This window comes from Dendropsophus ebraccatus, chromosome 3, assembly GCF_027789765.1.
Source record: "Dendropsophus ebraccatus isolate aDenEbr1 chromosome 3, aDenEbr1.pat, whole genome shotgun sequence".
Lineage (NCBI taxonomy): Eukaryota > Metazoa > Chordata > Amphibia > Anura > Hylidae > Dendropsophus > Dendropsophus ebraccatus.
The window spans coordinates 150,847,358-150,865,536 of record NC_091456.1 but is presented as its reverse complement, the minus strand read 5'-3'; the positions used below and the strand labels follow the sequence as shown (position 1 = coordinate 150,865,536).

At 40.9% G+C, this 18,179-nt stretch overlaps 1 protein-coding gene across 2 annotated transcripts in view; it reads right to left on the bottom strand.

Moving 5' to 3' along the window:
- Positions 1–3,704: 3,704 nt before the first annotated feature.
- Positions 3,705–18,179, bottom strand: part of SLF1 (SMC5-SMC6 complex localization factor 1) — a 66,797-nt gene continuing 52,322 nt past the window's right edge. For both annotated transcript variants that reach the window (XM_069962925.1, XM_069962923.1), the window contains exons 16-18: positions 6,634–6,726; positions 6,125–6,307; positions 3,705–4,772 (exon numbers count right to left, since the gene is read on the bottom strand). In XM_069962925.1, the coding sequence (XP_069819026.1) occupies positions 4,243–4,772; positions 6,125–6,307; positions 6,634–6,726 (806 nt within the window). In that variant the 3' untranslated portion in view covers positions 3,705–4,242. The remainder of the gene's footprint in view (positions 4,773–6,124; positions 6,308–6,633; positions 6,727–18,179) is intronic.

Sequence of the window (18,179 nt, the reverse complement as noted above, 5' to 3'; positions counted from 1 at the left end):
ACATAATACTTTTATTATGATGCTTCTCTGATCTACACGACCTAAGAGGAAGATAGCTCCTAGCGTTATGTGCAGGCTGAATTAAGGTGGGCAGAACAGGAAGTATGTGAGATGCAGCTTCAGCCAATAGCTGTACAGCAGGAAGTGATATCAGGGAAGGGGGTGTGGTTTTGCCAGGCTTCCTGTACAGCAGAGTATCAAGCAGGTATTTTGTTATTTATGTTAAGAGGTTTGTCCAAGATTCTAAATGAGGGCTGCATTATGGTGTAACACTTTCCCATAGCCTCTGTGTGCTATTGCAGATCAGCCTCATTCACTTGTTTCGAGCTCAGCTGCAATACCCACAACTGGTGTCTTGCTGGTTTTCTAACCCTGGACAAACCCTTTTAGGATTTAAGTCTAAAGCACCTTAGTCAAAGCTTTTACAGTTTTCTTATGTTAAATGAAAGGGGTATTCCACTCAAACATAACTTTTCCAATGTCGCTGCCCATGGTGGGATTACCAATTCCTACCATACTTGTTATTATCTATTCGGTCTCCTTCCCCCCAGGGCTGAGCTGCTGCTTTCTGCTGAAGATACACAACTGTGTGTGAGCTTTCCTCTGTGTCTACCCTCCACCCCCTCCCTTCCCAGACAGCTTAAAGAGGATGTACCACCAGGTACATCCTCTTTAAGCTGAACCCACAGATCGAATGGCGCAGTCACGGGGAAGCCGGTGCCGCGGTCCGTTTTTTGGACAGTGCATGGGAACCGGGCTGCGGTCCGAAAAACGCACCACGGCACCGGCTTTCCCGTGACTGCGCCATTCGATCCGTGGGTTCAGCTTAAAGAGGATGCACCTGGTGGTACATCCTCTTTAAGTTAACAAGTCCCTATCTGCAACTTTGTAATGCTGGGAGGATTAATCAGTGAGTTCATCAGCAACCTGACCTCAGATGTACCCTTCCTACATTACAAAGAAGCTACAAAGTGGCAAATACAGCCTGCCAGGGACTTGTTTACCTTAGCTGCCTCAGAAGGAGAGGGGGTGGGCAGAGTGAACAGCTTACACACAGTTTTTTGTGTCTTTAGCAACAAGCGCCAGCTCAGAACCGTAAGAAGGAGACTGAATGACAAGTATGAAATGAATTGTTAGTCTCACTATTGGCAGCAACATATAAAAAGTTATGTTTGGGCGGAATACCCCTTTAACTTGTGCCTCCCTCCACCTAATTAGCTAAAAAAATAAAATAAAATTGTCGTTCAACAATGTAGCTGCATTTTCTATGCATTGGGGGTTAGGGGACATTATGCTGTAAGAAAACTTACTATTGTATTCAACAATAAAAGGTGAAGTGTGGTAATTTGGGGCCCACCCTCTATAGAATGTGACTATCACATAATGAGACCACAAATTTCCCTCATCTGTTGGTCCATGATGTGATTTCCAGGGAATCCTGGAAGATGTAGCACATGTAGGCAGTTGCAGAGTATTATGACATTCGGATGAGTCCTTTGTCAGTCTTTCACAGAAAACTCTTTTCTCAGAAAGAATCTGTGTCAGACGTTCTGCTCATCAAGAACAATTCAGCCGTCCTCTCAGACATTCTGGTGCACAGATGCTTGAGTGGGCTTCTGTTGTGAAAGAATATTTAGTGCAGTATTACAGAACATACTAAGTCTTTCAGATATGAAACCCAAATGTGTTGTACTAGCATTAATTGGGTGCTGTCACTAGGCAAGAGCAACAGATTTTTATGAATCATTGCAGTCTGGAAATAGGAAAAGCCGTCCAACCGTGATGATGTAACGCAACACAAAATGTAAGGTTACAACATTTATGAATGGTATGAACGTGACGCTGCTATTTCCTTCTCCACTCCTATGACTCTATATACTTGCTTCCTAATGGTAAACTAATTCTAAAATACTTGACTACACTTGATATTGAAGGATTGGAATGCCTTTGGGATGTTTTTTTTTTTTTTTTTTTTTCTTTACTAAATTGCAAATTTTATTAAAAAAAAACAAAGAAACTACCTTTATAATATTTTTATAATTTTTTTTTTAATTGTTTAGCTGTGAAAGCGCTTGCAGAGTGAAATCTATTACAGACCTCATATGACAGCTCAATGTCCAGCCACTGCTGTCCTGTCACTGCTGTGAAAACCTAAGCACGGGTATGATATTTTTGTCATCCCAAAATAATAACTTCAATTAAAAATACCCCCCCACACACTGAGGTGCCCATGGCCTTTATAGGATTTCAATAGGAGACATTAAGGATTATTAACCAATAGAAACATTCAAAAAGTTCTGATATTCTCTATACGGAAAACAATAACTTGCGGATGAATATGAAAGCGCACTCTTGCCAACACACACCACTTTACCTTTTGGAAAATTATCAAAGTCTACAGCCAAATTTCAATGAGAGAGTGGCTCTGCAAGGTCACTAAACCTTCAAAAAAAGACACTGCAGACTGAAGGCAGCGACAAACAGCAGCACAGAGCTCAGCTTCCTCAACCTCTGGGAGAATAACTTGGTGAATGAAAGATTGTAATTAAGGCTGCGTTCACACTACGTATATTTCAGTCAGTATTGCAACCAAAACCAGGAGTGGATTAAAAACACAGAAAGGCTCTGTTCACACAATGATGAAATTGAGTGGATGGCCGCCATATAACAGTAATAACGGCCATTATTTCAATATAACAGCCGTTGTTCTAAAATAACAGCAAATATTTGCCATTAAATGGCGGCCATCCACTCAATTTCAACATTGTGTGAACAGATCCTTTCTGTGTTTTTAATCCACTCCTGGTTTTGGTTGCAATACTGACTGAAATATACGTAGTGTGAACCCAGCCTAAGGCTATGTTCACACTACGTATATTTGAGGCTGTATGTTTGAGGCTGTATAGCAACCAAAATAAGGAGTGGATTGAAAACACAGAAAGGCTCTGTTCACATAATGTTGTAATTGAGTGGATGGCCGCCATTTAATGGCAAATATGTGCTGTTATTTTAAAACAACGCCTGTTGTATTGAAATAATGGAAGTTATTTACCGTTATATGGCGGCCATCCACTCAATTACAACATTATGTGAACAGAGCCTTTCTGTGTTTTTTTTTAATCCACTCCTGGTTTTGGTTGCTATGAGGACCTGACATGAGGACCAAATACAGCCTCAAATATACATAGTGTGAACCCAGCCTAAAACAGTAAAACAGAATTACCCAGCACTGACTGGTGAGAGGCCTTATGCTTGTAGTTTACTTCCTTTTAGAGCACAAAGTTGAGTATTTGCTATGTAACAAGCCCTTACATTTTCCAAAAAGAGAATGTTTGACCATTAGGCAATAAAAATGTACTGCTGTTGCAGTCAATTTCAGTGTTCAACTATATTATTATTATATATTCTATTATTATACTATCATCTATTTTACAAAAACCCTTTAATCATATAGAATCTCAATAAATAAAATCTGAACACCATGTAACACAACATATGGAATTTGAGTTGTAAACCTTTGAAACGTAAAAAAAAATTTCCAGCAACATTTGTGTTATTTTTTTTTTTCCTTTTGAGTTATACTTTTTGTTAGATCCATCTCTTGAACAGCTTGGTGACATCCAACAATAACTAAAGTTCCCGCAGAAACTTGAACAGTTTAGCCAGCGAGACATCTCTGAATAACAATATCACTGTAGAACTTTGTAGGATCTGACAACTGCTGCAATGGCGGCCATGTTTCTTAGCTCTTTGGACCTTTCTTTGGTACACTATGTTTAGTATGTGCAAGTAGGAGGTCAATTTTAAAACATAGACTATAAAATACTGGAAAAATAGTTTTATCGGTTTTATGTATACTAAAGCGGGAGTGCCAGTGAGCCACTATTTGCTGGTCATTCAGATACTATAAAAAGGACACTCCAGGAAAAACTGATGCACTACGACAGTGATGGGGAACCTTTGGCACTCCAGCTTTTGCAAAACTACCATTCCAATCAAACCTGGGCGGCCAAAGCCATATCTCTGGTTTTCCAGGGATGATGGGAATTGTATTTTTGCAACAGCTGGAGTTCTGAAGGTTCACCATCACTGTACTATGATATACCTAGTGCAAGTCCTGAGGGGACCGTGTGACACAAGGATTCAAAAAGCGCCAAACCCAGAAGTCATGTTCCACAACCTCAGACCCTGCATGAGGCAATATCAATTTTTCCTGAGGTTTCCTTTAATCACTAAACAGCCTTATGACACTCGGAGCCAACTGGTACTAGGCTGCGCTTTATAACTGGTTCTTTTTGGTGTTTTAAGAACTGGTGAAGAGGAGGCCAAATTATGAAGGGTAGAAAGTAGAACCTGCATATTAAACCCAGGGTTCTCGAGTATATAATCTGGAATAGACTGTAGAAAGTCACCTACATTCTGCATTGTAGCTAAGGCTTCCACATAGGTTTCCACTATTGACTCTCTGAAAGAAGTGTGTGTACTTTTTTCATGGTTAACTAAAACTGCCGAATTTGGATACAGCGTTTTGGCAGATACGGCATCTGAAGGCAAAGCATACATAGCAGTATAACTAAACAACATCCTGCAGAGGAGAAATGCACTAAATTCTAGTTTATGTTGATCAGACACTTCAACGACAAGTCTGTGAAAATCCTCAATAGTTTCTTTCACTTGAACTATGGCAAAAAGTTCATTTTTTAGCTGTGGAGAGAGGACGTAGTCCAGCGGAAACTTGCCATTAGAATCCTGTTGCTTCAAAATGACTGGTCCTGAAAAACATATAGGGGTTGTGTTAATGCCAGATGAGTCAATACTTTTACTATTAAAATACGCAATTTTATCAAAATGTAAGTGCAAGTGCACTCCTCTGCTCTCTCTATACCACTGCCTATTTGTCATTTGGGCATCAGGAAGAGTTCAGATTTTTTTGTGACTATAACATATAACAAAAATGACCATGTATAGAAAGAACTTATAAAGCTACCTTCATAATATATATATATGTATGTGTGTGTGTGTGTGTGTGTGTGTAATAGCATTACCATTGACTTACAGATATATTTTACTATACAGGACAGCTGCACACACAACAAAATTACATTATAGACAGTGCACACATCCATCCTCTATATCTAATGCAGTTCTCTACACCCTGTTGTCAGCTTCGTTGACAGGCCAATCCCCAGACTGTGACAGTGGCAGAGATGAGTCTGCATACTGCCAGCACTGGTGTGTGAAAAACTTGATGAATGCAAGTTCAACTAGATCTCCTCCCCTAGGACAAGGGGATCATCCCCTACCAATTCTTCAAATCAAACCAGAAAAGCAAAAAAAAAAAAAAAAAAAAAAATCTGCAGCACTATTTCCTACAGAGGAGCAGCGTCTAATCTAATATTGGTGGCGGCATCACTTAGACTGATTGAAGTGCAGCCGGGTATTGGCTTGAGTTGCCTCTGTTGATAAATAAAACACCTAGGAGACAGACAAACACACTTCAATAAATAGCGGCCATGAGGAACGATGAAGACTGAGTGAGACAGACACTGATCAAGCATTTCCAATAGAAACACAGAGCGGCCTTTAGAGGGCAGGAGAAGCCTACAAAAAAAAGGATGTCAGGAACCTACGATGGTGATTTAGGTGCCATAAAATGTCTTGTGTTGTAACCTATTAAAGATTTTATTTCACAACATACAGTCATAGAATGTGTTTTTAAAAAAATTATTACAGCATTGTATACTAAAAAAAAAAAAAAAAAAAATTCTCAGAAAATCTTAGTCATGCAATGCAATTTAGGTGCTATTGATGCCTTAGGAAATCTTAACAAAAACTTATTGAACCATCCCAACTTTCTTTTATTTTATAATTGAGAAATAATGGCTTATAATAAAATAATATTATAATAAAAAAGCACCACAATGCTGTAGACAACAATACATATACCGTGCCATATTTCAATATATATATACACATATAATGAGTGTGCAATTTTACGTAAAATAATATAAATACACTTCAATTACATAGAAATAAAGTCTTAGTGTCAGCAATAAAGCAGAATGTTAAATTCTAATGATGTTATATAATAAAAGTAAGTATAGTAGAATTTTAGTATCCTTACCCCCATGCTGAAGCAGCATTTTGCCAATTTCAATGTGTCCGTTTTGTAGAGCATCATGTAAGGGAGTCACACCATCCACATGACTGAGCAAGTCTACTTCTGGGCAGCGCTGCAAAATTTCACGGACACATTCTGTGCTGCCATGGTTACAAGCCTCATGTAAAGGCGTCCAGCCTGCATTGTCTGAGTTATAAATCAGCAACAATTAAAAGAGAATCCATCTAGAACACTGTACACATCCCACATTATGAAGAAAGGGGGAAGAGAAGAATAAAAAGGGAAAAAAAAGCCAGCAGAACAACTCTGTGTGCACTGTCTGTGTTAAACAATCATAAGAGAAGCCAAGGATAGAGGAAGAAAATCAATACTGTCAGTATCACTGTTCATCTTAGCACATGGTACACACACTTTAAAAGCTAATATGACTCCAACCAGCTAGAATTCAAGGCTAGAATACAGAAAATGTGTGGGAATTTAACATGAAAAAGACTTAAAAAAAAAAGGCTTACCTTTTATATTAATGTTATATCCAGAGAGGGAGAGCTGTACGCGCAGCCTGTTCACGTTGTTGTTTCTGCAAGCTTTGTGCATGACTGTTTCTCCTATCATATAAAACGCATTGGTACAATTAGGGATATAAATGCATTTAAGCATTACAGCATGTGACAAGGTTTTTTTTTTGTTTGTTTTTTAAACACTAATTTTTATACAAAAAAAAATAAATAAATTACAGCCCAAGCTGATCGCCAATGATGTAGTGTAAAGTGAGCAGTCACTGTGCAGCCCAGTGCCTGCCTAGCTGCCGAATCCTCTCCCCTAATCCTCCTCCTTTAGCTTTGAAAGCTTCTATGACTTACAATAAAAACTCAAAATGAACAGTGAACTCCAAAAACACTCGGTTTGGAGGCCGTAAAAGTTTAGAGTGTGCAGTTGCCCTTCCCTTAAAATTATTCATGAACCTCCATTACACGAGTCGTCCTTTTATACAGCATTTATAGCTTAATTCAAATGAATGTCTCTGGCCAAGCACGAGTGCCTCCACACAGTAAAGGATAATTCACAATTTCAAATCCTTTAGCAGATGGTTTGCTGCTCCTCGGTAAGCTGCCTTGACTACAGAGACACACTGCGAATAATGTGCAGAGAAGGGGACAATATAAATCTAGACATTTAAAATGAAAGCTGAAATGACAAGCCCCGTAGAATTTACAGTTGTTTTCTGTGTTCTGCCAGGATCTGCTAGAAGAAAACTGGAAGGCGCTGTGTGACTAAAATCCTAGTGTTTAGCGACTATGGATAAGCTACGTATACAATGGATTTCCATTGGTGCTAGCAGATCACAATATAAAATGGGGAGGATAAAAACAATAAACGCAAAGAAAAGGTAATTCTCCTACAAGTGTAACACATACATTGGGATTAAGAAATGGGATCATTTTAAGGAGTTCTCCACTTTTACAGCAAAGTAGGGGGAGATTTATCAAACATGGTGTAAAGTGAAACTGGCTCAGTTGCCCCTAGCAACCAATCAGATTCCACCTTTCATTTTCCAAAGAGTCTGTGAGGAATGAAAAGTGGAATCTGATTGGTTGCTAGGGGCAACTGAGCCAGTTTCACTTTAGACCATGTTTGATAAATCTCCCCCGTCATGTTATTTGGACATAACACGTTAAGCCTACTAAATAGTTTGCATTGCTTATACCACGCCGATTTCACATTGTATTTTATTCATGCACACAATTTGAAATAAAAACAAAAGTCTGAATTTTTCTAGTTTCCTGTTACTAGAGAGCAGAGCATTGTGGGAGCTGTGATGACAGCCAATCCTCATGCACAATACAGAGCCTATCGAGAGGCCAACAGAATTCCTGCCCATACTAAGGAGCTGTAGCTTCTCAGAGTCTTGTCATATAGCGCCCCTGGGCAGCACTGCCCTCCTGTAGGAGCAATGCATCCGAGACAGAACACTGGCGTAGTATGGATGCTCGCATGCTGTAAAAAAGGATTATCAGAAGCATACCGAGATACAGTAAGATGCGGTACTGTCTAGTTTTTTTCAGTATTTTTTGCTTTGGTTTTGGTGAAATTGTGGCAAAAAATAAATTTTCCTCTAACTGTGGCAAAAGCATGGAGAATAAAAAAAAAGCAAAACCACAAAAAAGTGAATTGCTGCAAGTTATTTTTAATGATGGGCAAATGTATGAAAAATAAAAAACGAAAAAATTAAGCAGCAACCTGCAGGGGCTTACTGTACATACTCCCCAGGTGTACACATGATAAAAACCTGCTATAAAATAAGGATCTTCGCAAACCATTTGATCAAACAGAGTGTACCATGTTACCACGTTGTACCACCAAGATAGCCTCAGAGACATGGTCCCACTTTAGCATTCTCACACTAGCAATGGCCTCTCCTGGGCTAACATTAAGCCTACAAACTGGGCAGATAGGATCCCAGGGGGAGTATGTACAGACCTGCAGTGTGAACAGAGGCATAGAGGTGCTGCCAACTGCCAACAAGTGAATGTGACCAAGCCCACTGATGCACGGATGTCTGGGTCAAATGAATGTAATGTTCCTCCCCACCTTCTAAGAGCCATAGCACTTTTATTTTTCCACCTACACTCAGTGACAGGAGCTTGTCCTGTCACTGACTACCTTAAACTCCACGATCGCTGCGTTTAAGGGGTTAATGAGAGGCAGCTGCGGGACACTGATGTGTGCGGGGGCCGCTCTTATTTCCATTTGTGCATTTATAGTTTATCTGACAATTCAGTTAATAGTCCAGTGACATCAGCCGTGCACTCCTACAAAATGCAGTGACTGACTCTCCACTGTCTCAGACATCATGTCCTCCCCATTTTTAAAAAACTAAACATCTTAATTTTCCTTTCTAGTCACCGACCTACACCTGACATTTCCATCTGTGTTTGTGGCAATAGCATAACTCCTAAACAACATGCCAGCTGTCCTAGGGTTATGCTACATTTAGTTCTTCTTTTTTACACCATATATACAGTCAAACTGCACCTCAAAAATATTTCCAGAATCCATACTTTCTTTTCCTTACAGTTGTAACCCACTAAAAATGTTAATGTCTCTTTCATTCATACTAATAGGTCCCTTCCCTTCTTAAAGCTCTCCCCTCTCCCGTCCATGCTAAATGCCACAGTCAGGCTCATCTCCCTGTCCAGCTGTTACACTGATGCCTCCCCCCCGTGCCATTCACTACACCAATCCCTCTCCCCTGTGCCAGTCACTACACTGATGCCTCCCCTGTGTCAGTCTCTACACTGATGCCTCCCCCTGTGCCAGTCACTACACTCATTCCTCTTCCCCGTGCCAGTCACTACACTGATGCCTCCCCTGTGCCAGTCGATACACTGATGCCTCCCCCGTGCCAGTGACTACACTGATGTCTCCCCACTGTGCCAGTCACGACACCGATGCCTTCCCACTGTGCCAGTCACTACACTGATGCCCTCCATTCCAGTCACTACACTGATGCGTCCCCACTGTGCCAGTAACTACACTGATGCATCCCCCATGTCAGTATCTACACCGATGCTTCCCCACTGTGCCACTCACTACACCAATGCTTCCCCACTGTGCCAGTCACTACACTGATGTCTCCCCACTGTGCCAGTCACTACACTGATGTCTCCCTTATGCCAGTCACTACACTGATGTCTTCCACTGTGCCAGTCACCACACAGATACCTCCCCACTATGCCAGTCACTACACTGATGCCCACCATGCCAGTCACTACACTGATGCCTTCTCACTGTTCCAGTCACTACACTGATGCCTCCCCACTGTGCCAGTCACTACACTGATGCATCCCCCCATGTCAGTATCTACACCGATGCTTCCCCACTGTGCCAGTCACTACACTGATGCCCCCCACTGTGCCAGTCATTACACCAATGCTTCCCCACAGTGCCAGTCACTACACCAATGCTTCCCCACTGTGCCAGTCACTACACTGATGCCTCCCCCCATGCCAGTCACTACACTGATGCCTTCCCCCATGCCAGTCACTACACTGATGCCTCCCCACTTGTTGCTACACCAATACTTCCCCACTGTGCCAATTACTACACCAATGCCTCTCTCCTGTGCCAGTCACTACACCGATGCTTTCCCACTGTGCCAGTCACTACACTGATTCCTTTCCCCTGTTCCAGTCACTACACCGATGCCTTCCTCCTGACCCAATCACTACACCGATGCCTCCCATGTCAGTTGCTACACCGATGCTTCCCTACTGTACTAGTCACTACACCAATGCCTCGACCCTGTGCCAGACACTACACCAATGCCCCCCCCCTGTGCCAGTCACAACACCGATGCCTCCCTCCTTGTGCCAGTTACCATACCGATGCCTACCCTCTGTCGTGCCAGTCACTACACTGGATACCCATCAATTTTAAATAACAGTACAAAATCCTCACACTCACCCAAAGCTTTTCATGGTGCTGCTCCTCCCTGCATCTCCTTCCTCATCTCAACCATCCCACATTGTCTCTATGGTCTACTAACAATCTAAAATCTAACAATCTAAAAAAACTAGTTTTACTTCTAACAACCAGAGGTAATGAATATATTATAGAAGTAATGCCCAAGACCGATGTATACATACTGTCCAACTTTAACTGCAGTCGAGGCATATTCCACTCAAACACAACTTTTGATATGTTGCTGCCTATGGTGAGACTAACAATTCATTCCATAATTGTTATTATCAATTCAGTCTCCTTCTCACAGTTCTGAGCTGCTGCTCTCTGCTGAAGACACAAAAACCTGTGTGAGCTTTTCTCTCCTTCTCCCCCTCCTTTCTGAGACAGCTGATGTAAACAAGCCCATGACTGGCTTTTTCTGTAGCTTCTTTGTAATGCTGGAAGGGTTATTCTGAGGTCAAGTTGCTAATGATCTCACTGTGAATCTTCCCAGCATTACAGAGAAGCTAAGAAGTTGCAGATAAAGCCAATCGTGGTGTTGTTTTAATCAGCTGTCTCAGAAGAGAGGAGGGAGAAGGGGAGACAGAGAGAAATACTCACACACAGTTTTTGGGTCTTCAGCAGAAAGCAGCAGCTGAGAACTGGGGGAAATAGACATGAAATCAGGATAAACCTTTCCCGTTTTAGGTCAATTAGGATTAATAAAATTATTTTTATTTGTCAAATGCCAGAATAATGAGAGAAAGAGAATTTTAAAGGCATTTTTATTACTTTCTGCAATGTCAAAAGCTAACATACACTGGGATTTCTATGCCTTTAAACAATTTGGGACAGCCCATATGATGATGTCATGTCTTTGGAAGCTTCTGATAGGTTTAGTGGCAACATCTGAGTTAATTAGTGACTAAAGATATCAGGAATCGAATTGTGGACTTTTGTGGGTGCAATTTCCAGATACCAGAAGGTGTATTGTTTATCTGTAGAAACAATTAAATGAAAGTACAAACAAGATGGGAATGTCCAGGGAACGGAAGCCTAAGAACGTAATCCTAAGTGTGAAACACAGGGCTGGCAGCATTATTTTGTGGGGTTGGTTTGCTGCAGGAGAGACTGGTGCACTTCACAAAAAAGATGGCATCATGAGGAAAGAACATTATGTGGCATCACTGAAGCATCAAGACATCAGCCAGGAAGGAAGCTTAGGCGCAAATGGGTCTTCCAAATGGATAAGCATACTGCCAAACTGGTTACAAAGTGGCTTAGGGATAACAAAGTCAATGTTTTGGAGTGGCCATCACAAAGCCCTGATCGCAATCCTATCTAAAATTCATAAGCAAAGCTGAAAAGGCATATGCGAGCAAGGCGGCCTACAAAGATGGCTCAGTTACACCAGTTCTGTCAGGAGCAATGGACTCAAATTCCTTCAAACTATTGTGAGACGCTTGTGGAGGGATATCCCAAATGTTTAACCCACCTCATACAGTTTATAGGCAATGGTACCAAATACTAATAAAAAAAAATGTATTTAAACTTTTGACTGTAGAAAATGTCTCTAAAAAATTCTCTCATTATTCAGAAATTTTGCAAATATAAATAATTGTGGTAATCCTAATTAATCTAAAATGGGAAAAAGGTTCATCCTGATTTCATGTCAGATAGTAAGTAGAACATGCGTATGTGTCTTTTTATATGGCGTATGTAAACTTCTGGTTTCAACACACACATATATATATATATATATATATATATATATATATATATATATATATATATACACACACACACATATATATATATTATACACTATTTTAGTGTACAGTTTGGAAACCAGTCATGATGTTTGTGAATCCATTGGCATTCATGGTACAATTACAGTGATATTTTATACACTGTGTAAGCACAACATTCCCTGGTACCATGAGAGGACATCCTGGGCACTCTGCAGTACCTTTTAGCTAAAATACTTGGGCTTAAATAGAGTTGTTGTAAATGAAGCCAAGGGTGATGCAGTCTGGGCCCAGTGCCTGGAGTAAAACAGTCCATATGTGAAATCTCTGCAGCCTTACAAGACGCAGCCTTTGTTCACAAAATGTCTAGGCCTGACACAGATAGACAGGCAGCATTATACTACCAAATCAGATGATGGCTACAATGTTAGCAGAACAGATGCGGGATCACTGTTGTAGTGGGAAAACAACACAAATTGCATATAAATGTTAAACTATAATGTCAAACCTATTTCATAGTATGAGTAGTACCTGATTACTGGCATAACTTATTATGTTTTTATGCTTTTAGTGGACTTAAAGTGAATGTCCACTGCTGACCATCATTTTATACGGAAAGCCATAAAAGGTTAAATAACTGACTGACATGCAAGGCTGTGTGCACACACAGTATATTGATACTCATTTTAACCGTTGTTTCTACAGGTAACATGAGTCTCAAACTTCTTATTTCCAGACTTTCTTTTTGTCAGTGATAATTAGACATAAAACTGAAATGACTGTCAACTGACAGAAGTTCTACCATTGAATTCAATGTGAGCAGGGGCAAAAATGTGTCAAAACACGGTGTGTGCTCATAGCCAAACCCACATAGCATTTCCGCTAAAGTTTGCACGTTAAAAATTCTGCTCACTTTTTTCTTCTAGAGCTTAAAATGTCATTTAGGAGAGCAGAGGTAAGGTCTGGAGACTGGACTGACAGTCTGCAGTTATGGAAAGTGCATAGGTAACAGCACAATAGGTCACTAGAAAGGGCTGTAGAAGAGAAACCAGGCTTATTATCAGCCAGAAGCTTCACTAGAAACACCTGATTATCGGCTGATCGCATTTTTTAAGCCTGCTTAAAAATGTATCTTTATCCGCTCTGTAAACAAGGGTTTGTGTGGCCGATAAAGGGGTCCGTGGAGCCTCAGTTGCGAGTCTCAAAACACGAGAATAGCCATATTTATAGGGGGCACTGTATCAATGGAGACTCCTTAATGAGTACTCCATTAGATTTTTTTTCACAATCTCTCTGAGCTCAGTGATTGTTGTGTTTTGTTGGTCTATGTTTCATTGCCCCGGGTAGCCAGAATCCTGCTCCACACTGACAAGGGGCAAACACCCCAAAACACCCAAAAACATACAGATAGGTGAATTTAGATTGTGAGCCCTATTGGGGACAGGGAGCAATAATTGGCAACAAAAACTATGTGAAGTGCTGCGGAATCTGTGTGCGCTATACAAATAAAAAGCATTATTATTATTATTATTATTATTATTATTATTATTAACAGCTGTCTGTGGATGGATGCCTGGCTTTGGTATTTCCTTTGTCATGTCGCAATCCTCGCAACTGAGTTAGACTTTGACGCAAAAGGGTCCACCCTGGTATTTGCCTATTAGTGTACCAATACTGGCAACCAAGTGGGACTTAAAGGGCTACATATCAGGGTGGTTTGGTGATCTCCTCACTGGAAGGCACCCCTTGGCAATAGGTTTCCTTCCCTGGAGGGATATCTGGCTATTCCCGTGTTTTGAGACTCGTAACTGAGGCTCCACGGACCCTTTCTTTGCATATTCAAATTTTATAGGGGGCAATGGATCAATGGAGACTTTATTGGATTTTTTGTCACTGATCTCCCTGAGCTCAGTGATTGTTGTGTTTCATTTGTGCGGTCAAGAAAGATAAAGGGAAACTGAAAGCACAGATATGTATAAATTTGTGCTGTCAGTTTCTAGATCAACAAGCAGCAGTCTGCACTTACCAGCCACGCTGCTTGTGATCTGGGATCTGGCTCTCCAGTCCACTGGCAGCTGTTATAACTTCAGGCCCTGCCTGCTCCTCAATGATTGACAGCCGGAAGAGGCGGGGCCTGATGATACAGACAGCACAAGGATTGGAGAGCCAGATACTGGATCACAAGCAGTGTGGCTGATAGACCGCCAGATACTGGATCACAAGCAGTGTGGCTGATAGTATAGACCGCTGCTTGTGATCTGGAAACTAACAATATATGTATCTGTCAGTTTTCAGGACTGAATGAGCAATACAAGAATTGTTCATGCTCCATTTCTTGTGTTGTGTAAAGGCACTGCAAACAAGCTGCCGATCACACTGATTGGCACTCGCTTGCAGCCTCCACTGCACCGGAACAGGTGAAAGCAGTATAAAAAATATTTAAGGGTCAAAGGGAGAGAGGAGCGAATAAAATACAGTGAAGCGTGCAAAGATTTACTTAGTTAACAAAGTAGATTTGTGCAAGCATTATTTTAAAAATTTGTGAAAAATTCAATAAAAATTATATGCTCACCTGTCCACACTCTACCGATGTCTAGCGGAGTCTTCAGCCGCCTCCAGCCTGCTTAGACAATAACTGAGTAAGACGGGACAGCAAGAGTGACAGCCCACTCAGCCAATCACTGTCGAAGGTGCTGTCCTGTCTCAGTCAGCAATTGTCTGAGCGGGCTTGAGGCAGCTGAACACATTGGACACACAAAGGAGGACACCGAGGGAGTACGGACAGGTAAGTATTGATGAGCAAACAGTTGAACTGCACCAAAACAGCTAAACCATTGTTTAGCTGATTTAGTGCAGCTCGTTAAGGTTTACTTTGCAAGTTTGTGAATTTTATGCTAAAAATTGATGAACCGAATTTAAGAATACTTCACTCATCTCTAGTCATAAGGTTTAGGGATTTAAATTGTCCACTGTATTTAGCTGGTTCAGTGTAATTACAGATATTACTTAGTGGTCTGCATTCCATGTAATGTAGTCTAGTTACGAATGTATCTTAAATTAAGCCTTTTGAATGCCTGCGATGGCAACAAGCAGAACTGTGAATGCAGCTTTGGAGTATAGCAAAGGATGTAACTAAGGATCAGTACATGATACCTAATGCAATGTATTTGCAAAATTACTCAACTTTTTATTAAGATAGATTTTAGGCATAAGCTATAAAATAGCGTTGACAGGTCGACCCGTACTGACACGTACTAGTAAATCAGAAGTTAGAGCTGTAGGCAAAGCAGTGGCCATTTCTGCAAATATATCAACAGACTATATACACTGACAGGGAGAAATATGTGGAGGGAGATGGACAGCGGAATGGGAGGCTATGTAATATATATATATGGCTATGTAATATATATTTAGAATAAAAAAATATATTAAAAGGGCCTAACAGTATTGTTATATTTTGTAAGGTTATAATTTGTAATAAATTAAATTATGTTTAAGGCTATGTACACTACTGCCATTTTTTCATTCTAGTTTTGTACATATTATGGTGCAATTTCTTTTTCTCCGTAGGTCTTTATTAAAATTTGTGCTTGCTTTTGCTTTTACATCTTCCTGCCTAAGCTCTAACAATTTATAGTGTTCTACATCTCTTACTCCAGCCTCTGTGAACTGTTCTCCAAATTACCCTCTCCTACTGGCCACTGCCTGTGTCCCTGTGGATCTGGACTGCCTGGCAGACTTTACCTAGGGATGTTATGGAGCACTGTGCATAGACTACACCCAGTCCCTGGCCTGACATGCCCTGCTAACCCGTCATTTTCTTTGAAAAGGGAGAGAAAATGAGACAGTTTCAGGAACTCTCATAGTAATAAAAACTAGTTCTGATAAATTTACAGCAACATTTTGTGTTATACCTCAAACGGAAAAACAGTCACAGTGCCTGCACAGATACATACTTGTGGGGGAGGAGGAGGATAGTAGGCTGGACTCATATGGTGGATAGGGGGTCGTGGTGCTGCTCACAAAATAGCCAAAGTTCATGCTATAACAACTAAAAAGAGAAAAACAGGAGCGCACTCACCCCGTACTGTAAAATTATTCTTTATTCTTTCATCAAAAGTTAAAAGCCATCCATGGATTCATCGGGTGGTAGAACGCCAAACACTGGAAATCACAAAGACGTGACAGCTGCTTCGCGCCTAGCTGGCGCTTCTATCAGACGTCGCGACGTCTGATAGAAGCGCCAGCTAGGCGCGAAGCAGCTGTCACGTCTTTGTGATTTCCAGTGTTTGGCGTTCTACCACCCGATGAATCCATGGATGGCTTTTAACTTTTGATGAAAGAATAAAGAATAATTTTACAGTACGGGGTGAGTGCGCTCCTGTTTTTCTCTTTTTAGTTATTTTGTGTTATACGTTCCTTTAACAGGCTAAACCAATACAGTCAGATGTAGGCCGCATACAACCACAAAGCAAAATCTACTAGCAACCTGCAATTAAGAGCGCTGTTCATATTACATTGTGAGCCTAGAAAAAGTTTATGCACAACCAGAGGAAGTATAGATTTTATGAAAACAAGATCATTTGACCTGAGCTAACAGTATGCTCAGAAAGTTATAATCCCAGCAGTATTTATATAGCATGCTGCTATATTTACTGCGCCAGACACAGAATAAATAAGTCGCACCTAAGTTCTAGCTGAATAGAGAAGTGAAAATTTTAAACACCTAACAGTAAGACTCGTATTGAAAACAAAACACTATGTTAAAAAAATAAAATATTACTTTACTGAAAGAGTAGTAGAGGCTTGGACCAAATTTCCAGCAGATGTGGTAGGTAAATCTACAACAACTGAATGTAAACCTGCCTGGGGCAAACATATATCTTTCCTAAGATAATAATAAAGGAAATAATGTAAAGGGCGGACTAGATGGACCAGGTGTTATTTCTCTGCTGACAGCTTAATATGTTTCTATTAACCCCTTAGCGTCTGATGACGTACCTGGTACGTCATGGTGGCGCAGGGGGAGTTCAGAGAGGGGTCCCGCCGGGACCCCGCTCTGAACGGCACCGCTCCCGGCTGCTATCTAAACCCGGGGAGCGCCTCTATTAGGCGGCGCGGGTCCCGTTGCCGCGCCGGCTAATTAAGTATTTCAATACAGTTGTCAAACCTGACAGCTGCATTGAAATGCTTTGTACTGGATGTCCCTGGTGTCTAGTGGGACGGATCTCCCCCCTGCAATGCGATCGCAGGGGGGAGATCCGTTCTTCTGGCCGGGCCGGAACTCAGCGTTGCAATGACGCTGATCCCGGCTCGACAATACATTGCTATGGCCTGCAGCAGGCCAAAGCAATGTATCACCGTTACAATGATCTATGAGAGATCAGTGCTGTGTATATACAAGTCCCCCAGGGGGACTTCTTACTAATGTAAAAAAAAAAGTAAAAAAAAAAAGTAAAAAAAGTAAAAAAAAAGTGTTTTTATAAAAAAAATAAAATAAATACCCTCCCCTAACAAAAGTCCAAATTTCGCCCCTTTTTCACATTTTATAAATATAAATAAATAAACAAATATACAAAAATATTTGCTATCGCCGCGTGCGTAATCGCCCGAACTATTAAGTTATCACATTCCTGATCTCGCACGGTTAATCTTGTAAGCGAAAAAAAATTCCAAAGTGCAAAATTGCGCATTTTTGGTCGCATCAAATCCAGAAAAAATGTAATAAAAAGTGATCAAAAAGTCTCATATGCGCAATCAAGGTACCGATAGAAAGTACAGATCATGGCGCAAAAAATGACACCTCACACAGCCCCATAGACCAAAGGATAAAAGCGTTATAAGGATGGGTATAGAGCGATTTTAAA